Consider the following 18,538-nt stretch of genomic DNA (forward strand, 5'->3'; position numbering starts at 1 on the left):
GTGTTATTGTTACAGCACCGACAAAGGCAAGACATATTATATCGGTCATTTCAGGTAGAAATGACGAAAGCTTCAAAAGCCTCTATGCCATTGAAGGATGGAAACAATAGTGCAGATCTATTGATCGAGTCAATAGATCTAATCAATACGTGGAGGCTGAGAATTGAAGAGGTTAGGTCACAGGCAGCACTTGGTGGTCCGATCAGTCATACTGATCAACAACAGCTGTGGTATTTACACCGGTATTGGGAGTAAACGGGAAACTAAACTCCTGAGGTGTGCTGCTGATGGGTGCCGTGCTGCGAGGGTTGCAACAAGCTGCCAGTTTCTCAGGGCGATGATCAGTTAAGTGTATGTTGCCTGCTCAGGTTGTAGAGAGCAAAATGAGAGTAAGTTAAGCTCTGGTCAGAACTGTACAGAGCACAGCTGGGGTTCATAGCTAAAATAAAAATAATTGCAGAGAGCGAAGCCACAGTAAGGTTAGGCTTTGATCTGTGTACTGCAGCAGATATCTGGACAGTAGTTGATATCAAAAATCTAAATGACTTTTCCAAGGAATTCAGTTTGTGTGTATTTCACCTTGAAATAACCAGCCAGTATCTTATTCACAAATGAACAAAGGATCAGAACCTTTGCATTGCTATACAGTAAAATAAAGGCTCGGATTTGATAAAAACTGAAAGCAGTGAATGCTTTGGTCAAACATCATGTAATACTGCATATGAGGATTAGAGGAGGAAGCCAGTGTTGGGGTCAAACTTGAACTCTGATGTTGCAAGCACCATACTCCTGCCATCAGAAGCAACATAATATTCTGTATTTTGAATGTACCCAAACACAGGCATAATTGTTGACAGCATTGCTGAAACCATGGAGTACATTGAACACCCAATATAACTGCTATCTCATTGACAGAGACGTGTGCTGTCCATGGTGCTGAAATAAGTTGGCTGCATTAGCATTTTTCTGCTAATGCAATAGCACAGCAAACCTTTTCAGCACCATGGACAGCACAGACCACGTGGTCATTATTGAAACAAAACAAGCACATTTAGCACACACATATCAAATTATCTTGTCTTTCAGTTCAACACAGGTAAGAATGAAATGTCTTAGAAACCCACAGATTTCACTCAACCTCAACCACATTTTATTTAACAAAATAGAAGCAGGTCAAATGTAGTAAAGCATATAAATGTAACTCTGGGACACAGCATTGAGATATGACCAATAATTCATGAGCCATTGTAAAATGTTCCACAGTAGAGATTGATAATTACCCTTTGAAGCAATACACCAACAAACTGGAGTCTGAAGTGATGGACAGCACTGTTGTTGCCAAAGATCTGCTAAGATAATACTCCCCAAGGTCAGCCTATGTGATTGGTTACATTTTGTGGTGGGGGTTGGGGGTGGGCATACAGACATACACACGTAGACAGACACTAGTGCACATGCACACACATTTAATCAATAATTCTAATTATTTAAATGCATAAATACACACACACACACACACACACACACACACACACACACACACACACACACACACACACACACACACACACACACCAGACACTCGACAATGAACATTGTTCTGCTAATGCAGTCACACATTTAACCATATAGTCTGTCAGTCCACAGTGTTAAAAAGGCCTGGGAAAAATGCTTGTTGCTGTATTAATAAGATGAATTATGAATCAGACAGGGTTGAGACATGTTTGATATTGAAATGGCTCTGAGCACTTTGACCTTCTGCAGGCCAGTGCATGTCTGACTTGTCATTCCTTATTGACAAGACTTTTCCAAAACGGATTGTAGCAGTGGGGTCTCTTGCACATATGCTTATTTATAAGATAATTAAATACAGTGGGTACATTGATGGACCTGATCCTAATGAAAATAAAAACCAGTATGAACAAAACGAATTCAGAGCTTGAATTTACAGAGTATTCATATATATATATAAAACAAAGAAAAAACATTTCACAATCCTACGATCTGTACCGTGATACTGCAGAATCAGTGACATTGATCCATTTGAATGGATTATCAGAATATCACCTTTAATGCTAACCATTATTATACACTGTAATCATCGTCTTGATATCATTATAGTTGCTCAGTAAAATGTAATTCCATAACGCCCTCTTGCAAAACTCCTATACCTCAGCCCTCCCTCCAATAGAGAAGATGCACCAACAGCGACATCGTGAGTTTCCTCGTCTAGAGTAATGCGGTGATCCTGCCATGTCTTCCCTATGGCATCAGACGAATACTGTCGAATGCTAAGAAGTGTGTTTTATTTTTGTTTTACTGTATGCAAACTGACCATTGCCCAATCTACTTTAAGCACGTATTAGTTAAAAAAAAATGTAAGTCCATTTCTATTATTTGGACACAGTAGATGGCTTTACAAAAGCTCACATAAATGGAGGTGAATCATAGCCTACGCTTTGTGGAGGAATACTTTTCACATAAAAAAAAGCATTCTAGTCTACCTGCGCTCTGTACATAGATCGAACTTCACATACCATTACTTCCATTGAAAACATTTTAATTTTGAAAAAATATGCAGTTAGAAAACCCCCATATAATTCGGTAAAGCCTTCTCCTCTCCCCCAAAGCAGGGTATAGGCATTAACACACAAAACCACGAACTGTTTTTAGCTACATTAACCTTGCAGCATAACCATCTGAGTGACGTTAATTGGTCATGCTCATCTGCATCCCGAATATCTGAAATTCAACAATTGGCACACCATAAAATAACACATTATACATTCATAAAGAGATGAATGTGCAGATATGATCATGTCTGCACCAATTATAAATAACCCCGATATTTATCGACAATCAAATGATAAAACAAACAAAAAAGAACATGCGTGGACAGCGTTTATCTTCTTCATCATCCCAATGTGTTCTTTTCCCGTTTTTTAACAGTTTCAAAACAACAAATACAAATCCTATAACGCAGTTCACAAAAAAAAAATCGAGAAATGGCACTTTGTATATATTCATATATGGTTTTATATGTATATATATACTGTATATATTCATATTGATAACATGAAAGAAGGGTCGGGTTGGCTTCTTCGTTAATTATGGTATGGTTCCCCAGTGTGAGTTGAAACCATGCGAAATCATGCAGATATGACACAGTCAGTTATTTACATTACATTCATGCTCGTGCACCATTTCCCGAATCTTCTCTCTCAGATAGTCAGTCTGATTGCGGCAAATAGCTGTACTGGGATGGGGCCGGGGAGAGGGTCTATACATATATTACAGGTGGTTCAGTAGCAGACTCATTGGCACCACAGTCAACTGGAGCAAACAAAAAATGGTCTATCTCCGACAAAAAAGCGAGTGAAGAAGCTTAGTAACATAGCATTTGTTTATTTTTCTTCAATTGCCATTGTGTCAACAGAACGCAGTATATTTGTCTGTCTGTTTGTATTCCAGGTTTATTGTCAGTAGTCGTTTTACGCATCATTTGTTGGGGAGAAATGGGCGCTACAGTCAAACCCTCTTTGCGCGCCCCCGTCCGCATGGTAAGGCCCGCTATGCCAATAAGACGAGTCGCACACTGTCTGCAAGGAATTGATCTCTGACGCAGAGGAATTACCATCCCTCCGCTTTGATCTCTTGCGATTCCGCAAGATGAAGACAAGCATCCCTACAACAGTGAACGCAGACGTGACAAATACCAGTAGTAGCCCAGGGACTAGTACAGAGATGGAGACCCTGTTCGGCTCCACATAGGAGTTCGAGCGCGTACCCGTGTCTGCGGTGAACGTGCTGTTTTTGGAGAGAGAGGTGGGGTAGATTTTGTCATAGAGCTTGGGACACATCAGATCATTTCGGACGTGACGGAAATCCCTTTTCCAGAACTCTTCCGGTGACTCACACTTGAGATCACTAACGATCACATCTGCCCCCAATTTCTCCGTCCACTGTTTGAAGGGGACAATATTACACGAGCAATCCCAAGGGTTCCCATGCAAATCAATTTGTATGATCGAATTGAGCTGATCTAAGACCCCTGCGACAGGGAGATATGTGAAATAATTATTATGCAAGCTAATCTTCGATAAAGACACTCCAAGGAAAGCATCCACAGGTAGCGCTTTCAGCAAGTTATTGTTGAGGAAAAGCACTCGCAGATTAGGCAGAGGGCTGAATGTTCCTGCCAGTATCAGCTGTATGTCATTATATTCCAAACTGAGATATTCCAGATTTTGAAGTCCAATGAACATTTCCGCAATGAGCGTATCCAGGTAATTCTTATCCATGTACAACCATCTTAATTCGGTGAGGTTTTGAAAAGTGCTGTTGTCTATCAATTTGATGTTGTTTCCACCCAAATCAAGGAGATTCAGACTTGAATAGCCATTGAGATGGTTCTTTTTTATAGCATGGATGTTGTTATCTCTCATGTTTAATTCGTGCGCAGTGAGGGGTTTGGGTTTTAGGTTAGCCAAGCTCTCTATCTTCTTGCCCTCGCAGTTAACCCCTAACCCCTGCCTGGATCCAATGAGCTTGCAGCTGCATGGCACGGGGCAAGATGCGTTCTGCACAATATGCAGCTGCTCTCTCTCCCCGTTCACACCTGTCATAGATGTGGGCTTCGTTTTCAACTGCCAGTGCGATTTAGAGCGTCCCTTTTGCCCATTCCCTGGGGTTGGGGACCCAGGATCACCACTTGCTTTATAAGGCGTTGGAACGGGCCCAGGTACAGAGGTCTCCTCTTGGGTAGGAGGTGCAACTAAACTCTCGTCAGCACCACTTTTTATTGAAGGACACAGAACCATCTCCGATGTCTCGTTCAAGTCGTTCCCTTGCAGTGGCGTTGGAGCTTCGCAGATCACCCGGCCGATAAGCGCGTTCTGCGGTATATTCTCCAGCCATTCCTTCAGGGAAACCAGGTCACAGTTGCAGTCCCAGGGGTTATCCTCCAATAAAACCTCCGCAATGCCCGGTATTTGTTCGAGAACTCCCTCATAAGGCACCGTTTTGATTCGGTTCCCTCGCAGGTCGAGATGGGTGATGGGAACGTGTTGAAACACATTTATAGGTAGTGCACTGATGAGGTTATCATTTAGAATTAACACTTCAAGTTTATTTAAGTCCCTGAACACGGCCGGGTCAATATCTCTCAATAGATTAAAATCAGCCTGAAGATATTCCAAGTCATCTAAACCAAGAAAGGTGCTCTTCCTAAATGACCGTATCTTGTTATTATTTATGTGTAGCCTTTTCACGAGCTGCAGTCCCAGAAAAGCACCAGGGACAATGTCATGCAAACCGTTGTTTTCCAAATGCAAGCTTACGGCATTGTAAAAGTTCGCAAACTCATTGGGGAAAAGCCTGGATAAAGAATTTCCATGCAATAGCAAGTGATAAAACTGGGAACTGGGACCAGTCAAATGGTGCAAATTAGTAAAGCTCCTTTTTTCGCAGTCAATGTGCAAATCGCCTTCAATCTCATTGCAGGAGCAGATCTGCTCCTTACAAATGTCCCTTGTAACATTTCCAATAGCAACACAAAGAGCCGCCTTCAGCAAGACAATCCAAAGCAGCATTTTCAATACAAACAATTCATCCCCGATTTCAAGACATGAAAACGAGCTGTTGAATCAATGTTTTTAGTCCAGTTTATCCTCAAAAAGATAGACCGACGAGTCTAAAAGAAAAGACGACAGTCCTTTGTAATATCCATGCTCATCTAGCCCGTTATGTCCAGGCGTCCAGCTTTAAAATGACCATATAGAATGCCTCAGATCGAATGGATCCTTTTGCTCGTATGAAAATAATTGAAAACAACAAACCGCAATAGCAGCCGACACATTTTGGGGCTTTTGATCGGTATTAACTGACCTTGCAGATTTTATAAATCCGTGATTTTCTCGTCGTGCTGCGGTAGCAGTGGGTGCTGTTCTTTTCCCCTCGGTGCTGAATTCACACCCGACGCTGGAGATGTAGTGCTGATCACACTGCCACTGCAAAAAAAACGCATTCCTCACACCTTTCGGTGTCTCCCTTGCGTTTGTTTCCAGTGCTTTCCTTTGGTGATTTTGAATCACAAAGAGGTTACATAGAGACTGTGCTCGTTCTAGCCCGGTGCTCTTAGAAAGATCTCACACCCTCTACTGAGCTGCAATGGAAAAAAAATCTATCGTCTGAGGGAATGCTGAAAAAAATCTATTCAGATAGAGGACTAGCAAGCGTTAAAATGTTCACACTAAAAGCTGTTGATCTGGTCAGTCTTTTTTGACCAATAATATTCCCATTCTAAAGCCAACAAGATTATGGATTCCAAACGACGTTCCTTATTTCATGTTACTGATTAGGCTGGATCCTTGCTTTAGGTCCGCTTCTGTTTAAAAAAAAAAAAGTAGACTAGACGACATAACGCATTACCAAGGTATTGGAGACAACTCGTTTCCAAATCGGGGGTTGGTTATAACCTTATCTAATGATTAATTTGTGCATTTTATGAAGAATAATAATCCCTGGTGTGTGTATTGCACCAAGCCCAGCATGCGAGTGCCCTCCAGGGTGAATGTTACTCTCTCTCTGCTAGGAACCGCTGTTGAATGCGGTAAAATAATTAACTACATCTAATCAAATCACATTTTATTTGTCACATGCGCCGAAAAAAACAGGTGTAGACCTTAGAGTGAAATGCTTACTTACAAGTCCAAAACCAACAATGTAGTTTTAAGGGGAAAAAAGGAAAAAAATTAAAGAGCAGCAGTAAATAACAGTAAATACAGGGGGTACTTGTACAGAGTCAATGTGTCAATGTGCGGGGGCACCGGTGTCGAGGTAAGTGAGGTAATTATGTTCTTGCAGGTAGGGTTATAAAAGTGTCTATGCATAGATAATAACAGAGAGTAGCAGCAGTAGGAGAAGGGGGTGCACATAATCTGGGTAGCCATTTGATTAGCTGTTCAGGAGTCTTATGGCTTGGGGGTAGAAGCTGTTTAGAAGCCTCTTGGACCTAGACTTGGCGCTCAGGTACCGCTTGCTGTGTGGTAGCAGAGAGAACAGTCTATGACTAGGGTGGCTGGAGTCTTTGACTATTTTTAGGGCCTCCCTCTGACACCGCCTGGTATAGAGGTCCTGGATGGCAGGAAGCTTGACCCCGGTGATGTACTGGGCCGTATGCACTACCCTCTGCAGTGCCTTGCAGTCGGAGACCGAGCAGTTGTCATACCAGGCAGTGATGCAACCCATCAGGATGCTCTTGATGGTGCAGCTGGGAAACTTTTTGAGGATCTGAGGACGATGCCAAATCTTTTCAGTATCCTGAGGGAGAATAAGTTTTGTCGTGCCCTCTTCACGACTGTCTTGGTGTGCTTGGACCATGTTAGTTTGTTGGTGACACCAAGGAACTTAAAGCTCTCAATTTGCTCCACTACAGCCCCGCCGATGAGAATGGGGGCATGCTCGGTCCTCCTTAACTCCTAACCTTAACCCTAACCCCTAGCCTAGCCTACATAGACTAAAACGTACAGTTGAAGACGGAAGTTTACATACACCTTAGCCAAATACATTTAAACTCAGTTTTTCCCAATTCCCAACATTTAATCCAAGTAAAAATTCCCCGTGTTAGGTCAATTAGGATCACCACTTTATTTTAGGAATGTGAAATGCCAGAATAATAGTAGAGAGAATGATTTATTTCAGCTTTTATATCTTTCATCACATTCCCAGTGGGTCAGAAGTTTACATACACTCAATTAGTATTTGGTAGCATTGCCTTTAAATTGTTTAACTTGGGTCAAACGTTTCAGGTAGCCTTCCACAAGCTTCCCACAATAAGTTGGGTGAATTTTTGCCCATTCCTCCTGACAGAGCTGGTGTAACTGAGTCAGATTTGTAGGCCTACTTGCTCGCGCAAGCTTTTTCAGTTCTGCCCACAAATTTTCTATAGGATTGCGGTCAGGGCTTTGTGATGGCCACTCCAATACCTTGACTTTGTTGTCCTTAAGCCATTTTGTCACAACTTTGGAAGTATGCTTGGGGTCATTGTCCATTTGGAAGACCCATTTGCGACCAAGTTTTAACTTCCTGACTGATGTCTTGAGATGTTGCTTCAATAGATCCACATAATCTTTCTACCTCATGATGCCATCTATTTTGTGAAGTGCACCAGTCCCTCCTGCAGCAAAGCAGCCCCACAACATGATGCTGCCACCCCCATGCTTCACGGTTGGGATGGTGTTCTTTGGCTTGCAAGCCTCCCCCTTTTTCCTCCAAACATAACGATGGTCATTATGACCAAACAGTTCTATTTTTGTTTCATCAGACCAGAGGACATTTCTCCAAAAAGTATGATCTTTGTCCCCATTTGCAGTTGCAAACTGTAGTCTGGCTTTTTATGGTGGTTTTGTAGCAGTTTAAAAAGGCACAGAGAAATTTGTGGAGTGGTTGAAAAATGAGTTTTAATGACTCCAACCTAAGTGTATGTAAACTTCCGACTTCAACTGTACATGCAACAACCCAGCTAAATGATACGGCTCTCATTTGACTACAACAAACATTTATGGAACCTCATCATTTTGTTTTGTTTTATTTATGTGCTAGGCCTGGTCTACTTTTTTGATCGATAATACAAAAATGAGAACATAACTGGAGTCATGAGATTGATTTCACATCACTGACATAATAGAAATAACGTCCAAAAGAGGACGACCTCTGACAGGGTCGGGCTCAACAACTCATATTGATTACTTTGCGTATTCTACATGCATCAGTGTCTATGGTGTTTCAAACGGTATCACATGCATTTACATTACATTTACATTTAAGTCATTTAGCAGACGCTCTTATCCAGAGCGACTTACAAAATGGTGTATTCACCTTATGATATCCAGTGGAACAACCACTTTACAATAGTGCATCTAAATCTTTTAAATGGGGGGGGGTTAGAAGGATTACTTTATCCTATCGTAGGTATTCCTTAAAGAGGTGGGGTTTCAGGTGTCTCCGGAAGGTGGTGATTGACTCCGCTGTCCTGGCGTCGTGAGGGAGCTTGTTCCACCATTGGGGTGCCAGAGCAGCGAACAGTTTTGACTGGGCTGAGCGGGAACTGTGCTTCCTCAGAGGTAGGGGGGCCAGCAGGCCAGTGGTGGATGAACGCAGTGCCCTTGTTTGGGTGTAGGGCCTGATCAGAGCCTGAAGGTATGGAGGTGCCGTTCCCTTCACAGCTCCGTAGGCAATCACCATGGTCTTGTAGCGGATGCGAGCTTCAACTGGAAGCCAGTGGAGAGAGCGGAGGAGCGGGGTGACGTGAGAGAACTTGGGAAGGTTGAACACCAGACGGGCTGCGGCATTCTGGATGAGTTGTAGGGGTTTAATGGCACAGGCAGGGAGCCCAGCCAACAGCGAGTTGCAGTAATCCAGACGGGAGATGACAAGTGCCTGGATTAGGACCTGCGCCGCTTCCTGTGTGAGGCAGGGTCGTACTCTGCGAATGTTGTAGAGCATGAACCTACAGGATCGGGTCACCGCCTTGATGTTAGTGGAGAACGACAGGGTGTTGTCCAGGATCACGCCAAGGTTCTTAGCACTCTGGGAGGAGGACACAAGGGAGTTGTCAACCGTGATGGCGAGATCATGGAACGGGCAGTCCTTCCCCGGGAGGAAGAGCAGCTCCGTCTTGCCGAGGTTCAGCTTGAGCTGGTGATCCGTCATCCACACTGATATGTCTGACAGACATGCAGAGATGCGATTCGCCGCCTGGTTATCAGAAGGGGGAAAGGAGAAGATTAATTGTGTGTCGTCTGCATAGCAATGATAGGAGAGACCATGTGAGGATATGACAGAGCCAAGTGACTTGGTGTATAGCGAGAATAGGAGAGGGCCTAGAACAGAGCCCTGGGGGACACCAGTGGTGAGAGCGCATGGTGCGGAGACAGATTCTCGCCACGCCACCTGGTAGGAGCGACCTGTCAGGTAGGACGCAATCCAAGCGTGGGCCGCGCCGGAGATGCCCAACTCGGAGAGGGTGGAGAGGAGGATCGGATGGTTCACAGTATCAAAGGCAGCAGATAGGTCTAGAAGGATGAGAGCAGAGGAGAGAGAGTTAGCTTTAGCAGTGCGGAGAGCCTCCGTGACACAGAGAAGAGCAGTCTCAGTTGAATGCCCAGTCTTGAAACCTGACTGATTAGGATCAAGAAGGTCATTCTGAGAGAGATAGCAGGAGAGCTGGCCAAGGACGGCACGTTCAAGAGTTTTGGAGAGAAAAGAAAGAAGGGATACTGGTCTGTAGTTGTTGACATCGGAGGGATCGAGTGTAGGTTTTTTCAGAAGGGGTGCAACTCTCGCTCTCTTGAAGACGGAAGGGACGTAGCCAGCGGTCAAGGATGAGTTGATGAGCGAGGTGAGGAAGGGGAGAAGGTCTCCGGAAATGGTCTGGAGAAGAGAGGAGGGGATAGGGTCAAGAGGGCAGGTTATTGGGCGTAAGGCCGTCACAAGACGCGAGATTTCATCTGGAGAGAGAGGGGAGAAAGAGGTCAAAGCACAGGGTAGGGCAGTGTGAGCAGGACCAGCAGTGTCGTTTGACTTAGCAAACGAGGATCGGATATCGTCAACCTTCTTTTCAAAATGGTTGACGAAGTCATCCGCAGAGAGGGAGGAGGGGGGAGGGGGAGGAGGATTCAGGAGGGAGGAGAAGGTAGCAAAGAGCTTCCTAGGGTTAGAGGCAGATGCTTGGAATTTAGAGTGGTAGAAAGTGGCTTTAGCAGCAGAGACAGAAGAGGAGAATGTAGAGAGGAGTGAGTGAAAGGATGCCAGGTCCGCAGGGGAGGCGAGTTTTCCTCCATTTCCGCTCGGCTGCCCGGAGCCTTGTTCTGTGAGCTCGTAGTGAGTCGTCGAGCCACGGAGCAGGAGGGGAGGACCGAGCCGGCCTGGAGGATAGGGGACAGAGAAAATCAAAGGATGCAGAAAGGGAGGAGAGGAGGGTTGAGGAGGCAGAATCAGGAGATAGGTTGGAGAAGGTTTGAGCAGAGGGAAGAGATGATAGGATGGAAGAGGAGAGAGTAGCGGGAGAGAGAGAGCGAAGGTTGGGACGGCGCAATACCATCCGAGTAGGGGCAGAGTGAGAAGTGTTGGATGAGAGCAAGAGGGAAAAGGATACATGGTAGTGGTCGGAGATTTGGAGGGGAGTTGCAATGAGATTAGTGGAAGAACAGCATCTAGTAAAGATGAGGTCAAGCGTATTGCCTGCCTTGTGAGTAGGGGGGGAAGGTGAGAGGGTGAGGTCAAAAGAGGAGAGGAGTGGAAAGAAGGAGGCAGAGAGGAATGAGTCAAAGGTAGACGTGGGGAGGTTAAAGTCACCCAGAACTGTGAGAGGTGAGCCATCCTCAGGAAAGGAACTTATCAAGGCGTCAAGCTCATTGATGAACTCTCCAAGGGAACCTGGAGGGCGATAAATGATAAGGATGTTAAGCTTGAAAGGGCTGGTAACTGTGACAGCATGGAATTCAAATGAGGAGATAGACAGATGGGTCAGGGGAGAAAGAGAGAATGTCCACTTGGGAGAGATGAGGATTCCAGTGCCACCACCCCGCTGGCTCGATGCTCTAGGGGTATGCGAGAACACGTGGGCAGACGAAGAGAGAGCAGTAGGAGTAGCAGTGTTATCTGTGGTAATCCATGTTTCCGTCAGCGCCAGGAAGTCTAGGGACTGGAGGGTAGCATAGGCTGAGATGAACTCAGCCTTGTTGGCTGCAGACCGGCAGTTCCAGAGGCTGCCGGAGACCTGGAACTCCACGTGGGTCGTGCGCGCTGGGACCACCAGGTTAGAGTGGCAGCGGCCACGCGGTGTGAAGCGTTTGTATTGCCTGTGCAGAGAGGAGAGAACAGGGATAGACAGACACATAGTTGACAAGCTACAGAAGTGTTGTTTCTTGTATTATTGTCTCCTGTGTCTTTAGAGAACTGTTTCACTTTGATATCCTTTTTCTTCTGTCCTGATTTTCTCTTTCTTTTCTTCTGTTAACTAGATATTCTTTGTTGTTCTTCGTTAGCTAGCTAGCTTCTTCCAAAAGAGTCCCTAGCAACTGCTTAGCAACTGGTAAACAATTCAGCTAGCTAAGATAACTACAATTTTATGAAAAATAGTTATTTTTCAAAAGCCTATCTTCTTTGTTTGTTGCTTGTTTTTTCTCCTATTCAGTCTTGCAGTTTTCTTTTGCTTTTTTCCGATGTACTTCACTCTAAAAACCATGTAAATTTCAATATTTGTAGGAGCTCATTTTTCAGCTGCTGCTGCTCAAATTGGAATTCCGGAACATATATGCCAATGGCTAAGAATAAACTTGGGCTTAGGGGTAGACCTAACAAAGTAAATGTAAATCTGGGACACTCCAGTTAGTATGATATGTTATGTTTCCCATGGTATGTATTTGGGCGGCAGGTAGCCTAGTGGTTAGAGCAATGGACTAGTAACCAAAAGGTTGCAAAATCGAGTCCCCGAGCTGACAAGGTAAAAATCTGTTGTTCTGCCCCTGAACAAGGCAGTTAACCCACTGTTCCTATGCTGTCATTGAAAATAATATTTTTTTCTTAACTGACGTGCCTAGTTAAATAAAGGTAAAAATAAATCTATTCATTTTTGGATGTCCATCATCCATTTCGTATGATATGTTGTGAATTACAATTCGTAACGTATGTAATGAATTGTGTGATATATTACAATTCATACAATTTGTTACTCATTTGAAAAGCACATGATATGTTACAAATTCATATTTTTTGTGGCTATGTTAGCTAGGCTAGGGGTTAGGGTTAAGGTTAGGAGTTAGTGGTTAAGTTAAAGGATTAAGGTTAGTGTTAAGGGAAGGGTTAGCTAACATGCTAAGTAGTCCCAAAGTAGCTAAAATGATAAAGTTGTTTGTGATGAGATTCAAACACTCAACCTTTGAGTTGCTAGACATTCGCGTTTACGCCTACCCATCCAGACCGACCAACCACCCTACTTTAATTTTTGCCTTAAGTAACCTTCTGTCTCATGTAACCATACCAAGTGTAACATACCATACTAATTTGAGGGCCGGATTTACATTTACTACGTTACATCTCGTCTATGAGACCAGGCTGTAAGGATAGAAGCAACCAGCACTCTTACCAACCAGGATCAAATGCCACATTATCATGTAGGGTATTCTAATGAGGCTCTCTCACAAACGATCATCTTCTGTTTACAAATATGGAGAAGTACAGTAGAGATTGCCCAGTTTTGCTTAAAGTAGCTCTGTAATGGGCAGTGCTGTTGTAGTCCATACAAAAACAGTATGGTTTCACATTAACACATTACATATAAAAAATCCAATCAAATCAAATTGTATTTGTCACATGCGCTGAATACAATAGGTCTAGACCTTACCGTGAAATGCCCTTAACCAACAATGCAGTTAATACAAAAAAATAAAATAATACCTAAAAAAAAAGAATAAGAAATAAAAGTAACAAATAATTACAGAGCAGCAGTAAAATAACAATAGCGAGGCTATATACAGGGGTTACCAGAACAGAGTCAATGTGCGGGGGCACCGGTTTGTCGAGGTAATTTAAGTAATATGTACATGTAGGTAGAGTTATTAAAGTGACTATGCATAGATAATAACAGAGAGTAGCAGCAGCGTAGAACGGTTGAGCTAATGTAGGCTAATGCAATTAGCATGAGGTTGTAAGTATCAAAAACATTTCCCAGGACATAGACACATCTGATATTGGCAGAACACTTAAATTCTTGTTAATCTAACTGCACTGTCCAAAGCTATTACAGTGAAAGAATACCATGCTATTGTTTGAGGAGAGTGCACAGTTTTGAACATGAAAAGTTATTAATAAACAAACTAGGCACATTTGGGCAGTCTTGATACAACATTTAAAACAGAAATGCAATGGTTCATTAGATCAGTCTAAAACTTTACACATACACTGCTGCCATCTAGTGGCCAAAATCTAAATTGCAACTGGGCTGGAATAATACATTATGGACTTTCTCTTGCATTTCAATGATGATGGTACAAAAAAATACAAAAAAACTAGTTTTTTTCCTTTGTATTATCTTTTACCAGATCCTAATGTGTTATATTCTCCTACAGTCCTTTCACATTTCCACAAACTTCAACTGTTTTCCTTTCAAATGGTACCAAGAAAATGCATTTCCTTGCTTCAGGGCCTGAGCTACAGGCAGTTAGATTTGTGTATGTTATTTTAGGTGAAAATTGACCAGCAAACACACACAGTTCAGTTTCCATTATACCTTTAAAATGTCAGAAACAATCTCTGAAAGCATCAGGAAATTGGCATAACATGTTTTTAATTATTTTGTTCTTTGGCCTTTTAGAAGCATTCTGTGAACATTCAGTGACCTTAATATTTTTTGTTGTTTATCAGGTCTTTTGTGTGTCAGTCCTTCAACCCAGCATGTGTTCAGATATCTTCCTTTTGGAGTCAATCATAAAACAACAAAAACAACTCCCACAGACAGAAGAAGGAGAACAAGGAGGAGGGCAAAATGCCACAAGCCAAATGTTGAAATATTTCATCACAGACAGACTTCTGGTTCCCAGAAGTGTAGTTAAACACGTCCGCGCACACACGCACACTCTTCTGGTTCCCAGAAGTGTAGTTAAACACGTCTAAACACACACACACGCACACACACACACACACACACACACACACACACACACGGTCTCTTATCCCTATTGATACCTATGGTTTTCTGAACAATAACCTTCATTAGGACACAGGTTTCAGTGAGCCCAGGTTGTGATGTGTTAATGGATGTTTGCCTGTAGACTTTCCAATCAGCTGGGGTCCCGCTGTGGGCCAGATCAAAGAGACTGCAAAAAAAGGGAGACTAAACCATTGCTGAGTCATGATAGTTGATTAATATTCACAACAAAACACAGTTATTCATGCTTCCTAGAGTTTATTTAGTCCACATATTTAATATTTTCAACATGCAGTTGTTAACAGATAGTGTCAGAGTGACTTGTAACTATACACCATTATATAGCTTGTTGTTACAGCCTTCTATGTAAAGTCACTTTAATATAAATTGGACATAAATAGGCATACTTGAGTTACACCAGGGTATTAAATGGATCTTAATCTGGAAACTCACATTGTGGAGCAGCAGATATGGTGTCGTCTATCATTATGTTGATTCAATATTTAATATGTTAAAAAAAACACCTCTAAACATGGTTTGAAGTCAGTGTAACATCTGCCTTTTGAAAACGACATCATGAAGGAAGGATAGAAACTCACAGAAACGCCTAACAATGGGGCTGTCCATGGTGGTAAATTGTTTCGGGAGTGATTTTATTTGCAGATTATTTTAGCAGATCATTTGGTGTGTGTGTGTGTGTGTAACACACCTGAATTATTTTCCTCATGATAATACATATACATCATCTTGGTTCGATTGTTACCCTCCTATAATGAACATCTGTGTAAGAGACCCATATTGCTAGAATCAGTTAGAAATAGTGTTGGTTTTTTATCCACTGTAATCTGACAGAGAGGTACTGTCCATGGTGCTGAATTTGATTGCTTTGTGATTTCAGCATCAGAACAACGCTCTCTCTGTGTGTGCGTGTGTAAACCTTAGCCTCAACTCTAACCACAAGTTGTACCCATCTATTTTCATGCAGAAATCTCTATGAATTATGTAAAATGTTCATGAACCTAAATGCCAATGTAAAGTTAATAGCAACAACATCCGCAACACCAGTTTTGCAACTATTTTCATCTTTGAATTTGTCTGGTTATTCAATGACGAAGCGCACTTAGTACATCAATAAACTATTCAAAAGTGTTCAGTGCGTCACACGGTTTTATTGACCAATCTGAGTACTGTGTCATTACAGTAAATATACAGTTTTACCAAATCTGGCTTGTTTTGATCAATAACCTTTTTTGAATGTCTTCAGCAAAGGGTGATACACACTGGGCCTTTTGTAGTAATGGCTGATCAATAAGGCCCAACTAAGTGCTTTGATAATGACCAAATATTCACATCCCAGATTGCCCTTTTCTCAACACTCATATTGAGCAAGCATCAGCAACAGGGTTAGGGTCAATTTCATTTCAATTCCAGTTAATTCAGAAAGTAGTCCAAATTCCAATTCCAATTAAAAATGTTCCTCATTGGAAAGCGTTGAAGATAAATGGATTGGAATTTCAGTGCGCTTCAGAAATGAACTAGAATCTACATGGAATTGACCCCAACCCTGATCAGGGCCCATATTCACAAAGTGTCTCAGAGTAGGAATGTTGGGTTATATTCATTTGTGCAAAAAGTAAAAATGCAGAGAAAAAAGAAAACAGAGTTTATTTTTGGATAAATGAATGAATGTCCCTCACTACTTAAGCCTGTTTGGTTCTGTTTGGTTCCTAGTGAATACACCCCTTATCTAGGATCAGTTTAGCCTTTTAGATAATCATGAATAAGACGGGGGACCTGATCCTAGATCAGCATCCTACTCTGAGATACTTTGCGAATACAGGCCTGATTTCAAAGCCATGCTTCGCACAAACCATATGCTGTGCACCCCTGAATTAAATGATTGTAATGTTTCAAATCAGCGACTCCCTTTACCCTTAAAACAATGTGAGGGAGAGAAAACCTTGCTAATCCTTTAGCCTACAGTGAGTGCTAAACATTCCCACTTAGTCTTTTCAGAGTCCTGCCGAGCAGCTAATAACATCTTTGCCCTTGGCACTCCAATCCTCTGATGTGATTTCGAAGGGAAAACACATGCCACTGCAGAGTCTTCCAGATGTGATCATCTTAGCTGGGTCGGTAGACAGAGGAGAGATTTAAGAAAGATGAATCTAACAAATGAATATCTAGCTACCTCCGAACAGAGTTGTGAGGGAGGTCAAGCTTGTGTGATCAATCACATGGGTTTCTGTGTATAATGCAGAGGAGTCAAGCCAAGCCAAGGCTGAGCTTTACCTGCGGGTGAGTTCATCCATTCTATGGTCTGTGAAGATGTTTGGCACTGATGAATAAAAAGCATACAAACCGTAAAAATTGAGGATTGACTCACATGGCAACGACGGTGGAATCCTTGGGCGATCAGACAGAGAAACAATCCACAATCTGAGTGTTTCTCCCAGGGTTTCGTCACATGGTCTACCAGAAACAAGCACTGTCAATGGTGCTGAAATCGGTTTGTGGTGTTCTTAGCAGAACATGGATTGTGTGTGTGCATGCATGTGTGTTTAAACTATAACTTGCCACAAGTTGCCATAAGACAGTCCACCTTTGAATCATAATCAAGTTATCATGAATAGCAATGCCAATAAAGCCAATATCATTATAAGCACCATTCCATCCATGTTTGTCCTTGATGAGAAAGTATACATGCTGTGAACATTGACTCATATAGAAACTGCATTGGCATCCTTGGAGCATCAGAATATGAATTTGCCTTGTTCTGCTTTGCAGAGGCTTTTCAATTATTGTCTCCCTCTTGTCGCCCTGCCCATTCTTTTCTTGCCACACTTTTCAAATGCAGGAAAGCGTTGCAGGTGTATCATGTACAGAAATAGATAGATCAAGTGGCGACTTTAAATCAATAGGCCGATTGGCAGGGCGGTAGCACCTCTTGATATACCGACCTGCGATTTTTCATGGGGAATCAGCTAAGTGTCCTTGATTAACTGTCAAGCTGTTTGCAGCCGTTGGCATAGTGCACCTTTACGCTAATGTGCGTCTTCCTCAGAATCCTCTTCATAGCTTGTGAGGTTTTTGAGAAGAACACAAATCATTGTTTGGATATACAATAACAACCCTGTCAGGCCATAGAGTGACATTTCCCCCTCTGATAGTGTCTTCAGTGTAATTACGACTAGTGTGTTGTTCAATGCCGCAGCTGCGTCGCTCATGATGTCGATACTAATGCACATGATATGAGTGACGGAGGAGGCTAAGCCTAGCTAATTGTATGCACAGTGCCGAAACCTCTGCCTTCAGATGTCTCAATTAACTCCATCATCATTTCGGTTACCATGGTACCCTCCCCTCAATACTGAATAATAAGAGCACACTTAGATTAAAACCAAAATAGGGCCACAGTTAGCACAGAAGAAGCACTTAATGTTGGAAACTCAGGGAATATGTCTAACAATATTATCAATATTCACAAGTGCCCCTTATGTACTGTACTTGCATGGTAGTTACATAGACAGGTACAGTTTGTTTAAATTGGTACATAGAGTAATTCTAGCTGTTATATCTGTTTGAGATATGTAACACGTTGACATGTGTATACCTTATAGATTTGCAAAACAAACAATGATGGCTCAACCTCCTTTCACACTAGTATGTCTGTTTGAAATCACCCAGATATCTTAATTGTGAGTTAAATTGCAAATTCCTGGCATTAGTGTATGTCAGTTGCATTGCAAGTAAGTGGTTTGGATTGATCAGGGCCTAAATGTGTGGTAAAGTGTGAGGTGCCCACTGGGGACAGACAGAGATCAGTGGAGC

The 18,538-nt window shown here is 42.5% G+C and overlaps 1 protein-coding gene across 1 annotated transcript; it reads right to left on the minus strand.

Annotated features, from left to right (window-relative positions):
• Window positions 1-1,127: 1,127 nt before the first annotated feature.
• LOC106574418 (SLIT and NTRK-like protein 1) lies at window positions 1,128-6,590 on the minus strand. Its single transcript, XM_014150293.2, has one exon. It carries the CDS (start codon window positions 5,589-5,591, stop codon window positions 3,492-3,494), a length of 2,100 nt encoding a protein of 699 aa, XP_014005768.1. The 5' UTR covers window positions 5,592-6,590; the 3' UTR covers window positions 1,128-3,491.
• Window positions 6,591-18,538: the final 11,948 nt, after the last annotated feature.

The sequence above is a fragment of the Salmo salar genome, chromosome ssa16 (genome assembly GCF_905237065.1).
Source record: "Salmo salar chromosome ssa16, Ssal_v3.1, whole genome shotgun sequence".
Lineage (NCBI taxonomy): Eukaryota > Metazoa > Chordata > Actinopteri > Salmoniformes > Salmonidae > Salmo > Salmo salar.

Coding starts and splice junctions, on each gene's coding strand:
- LOC106574418 (XM_014150293.2), bottom strand. CDS start 5,591: ATGCTGCTTTGGATTGTCTTGCTGAAGGCGGCTCTTTGTGTTGCTATT.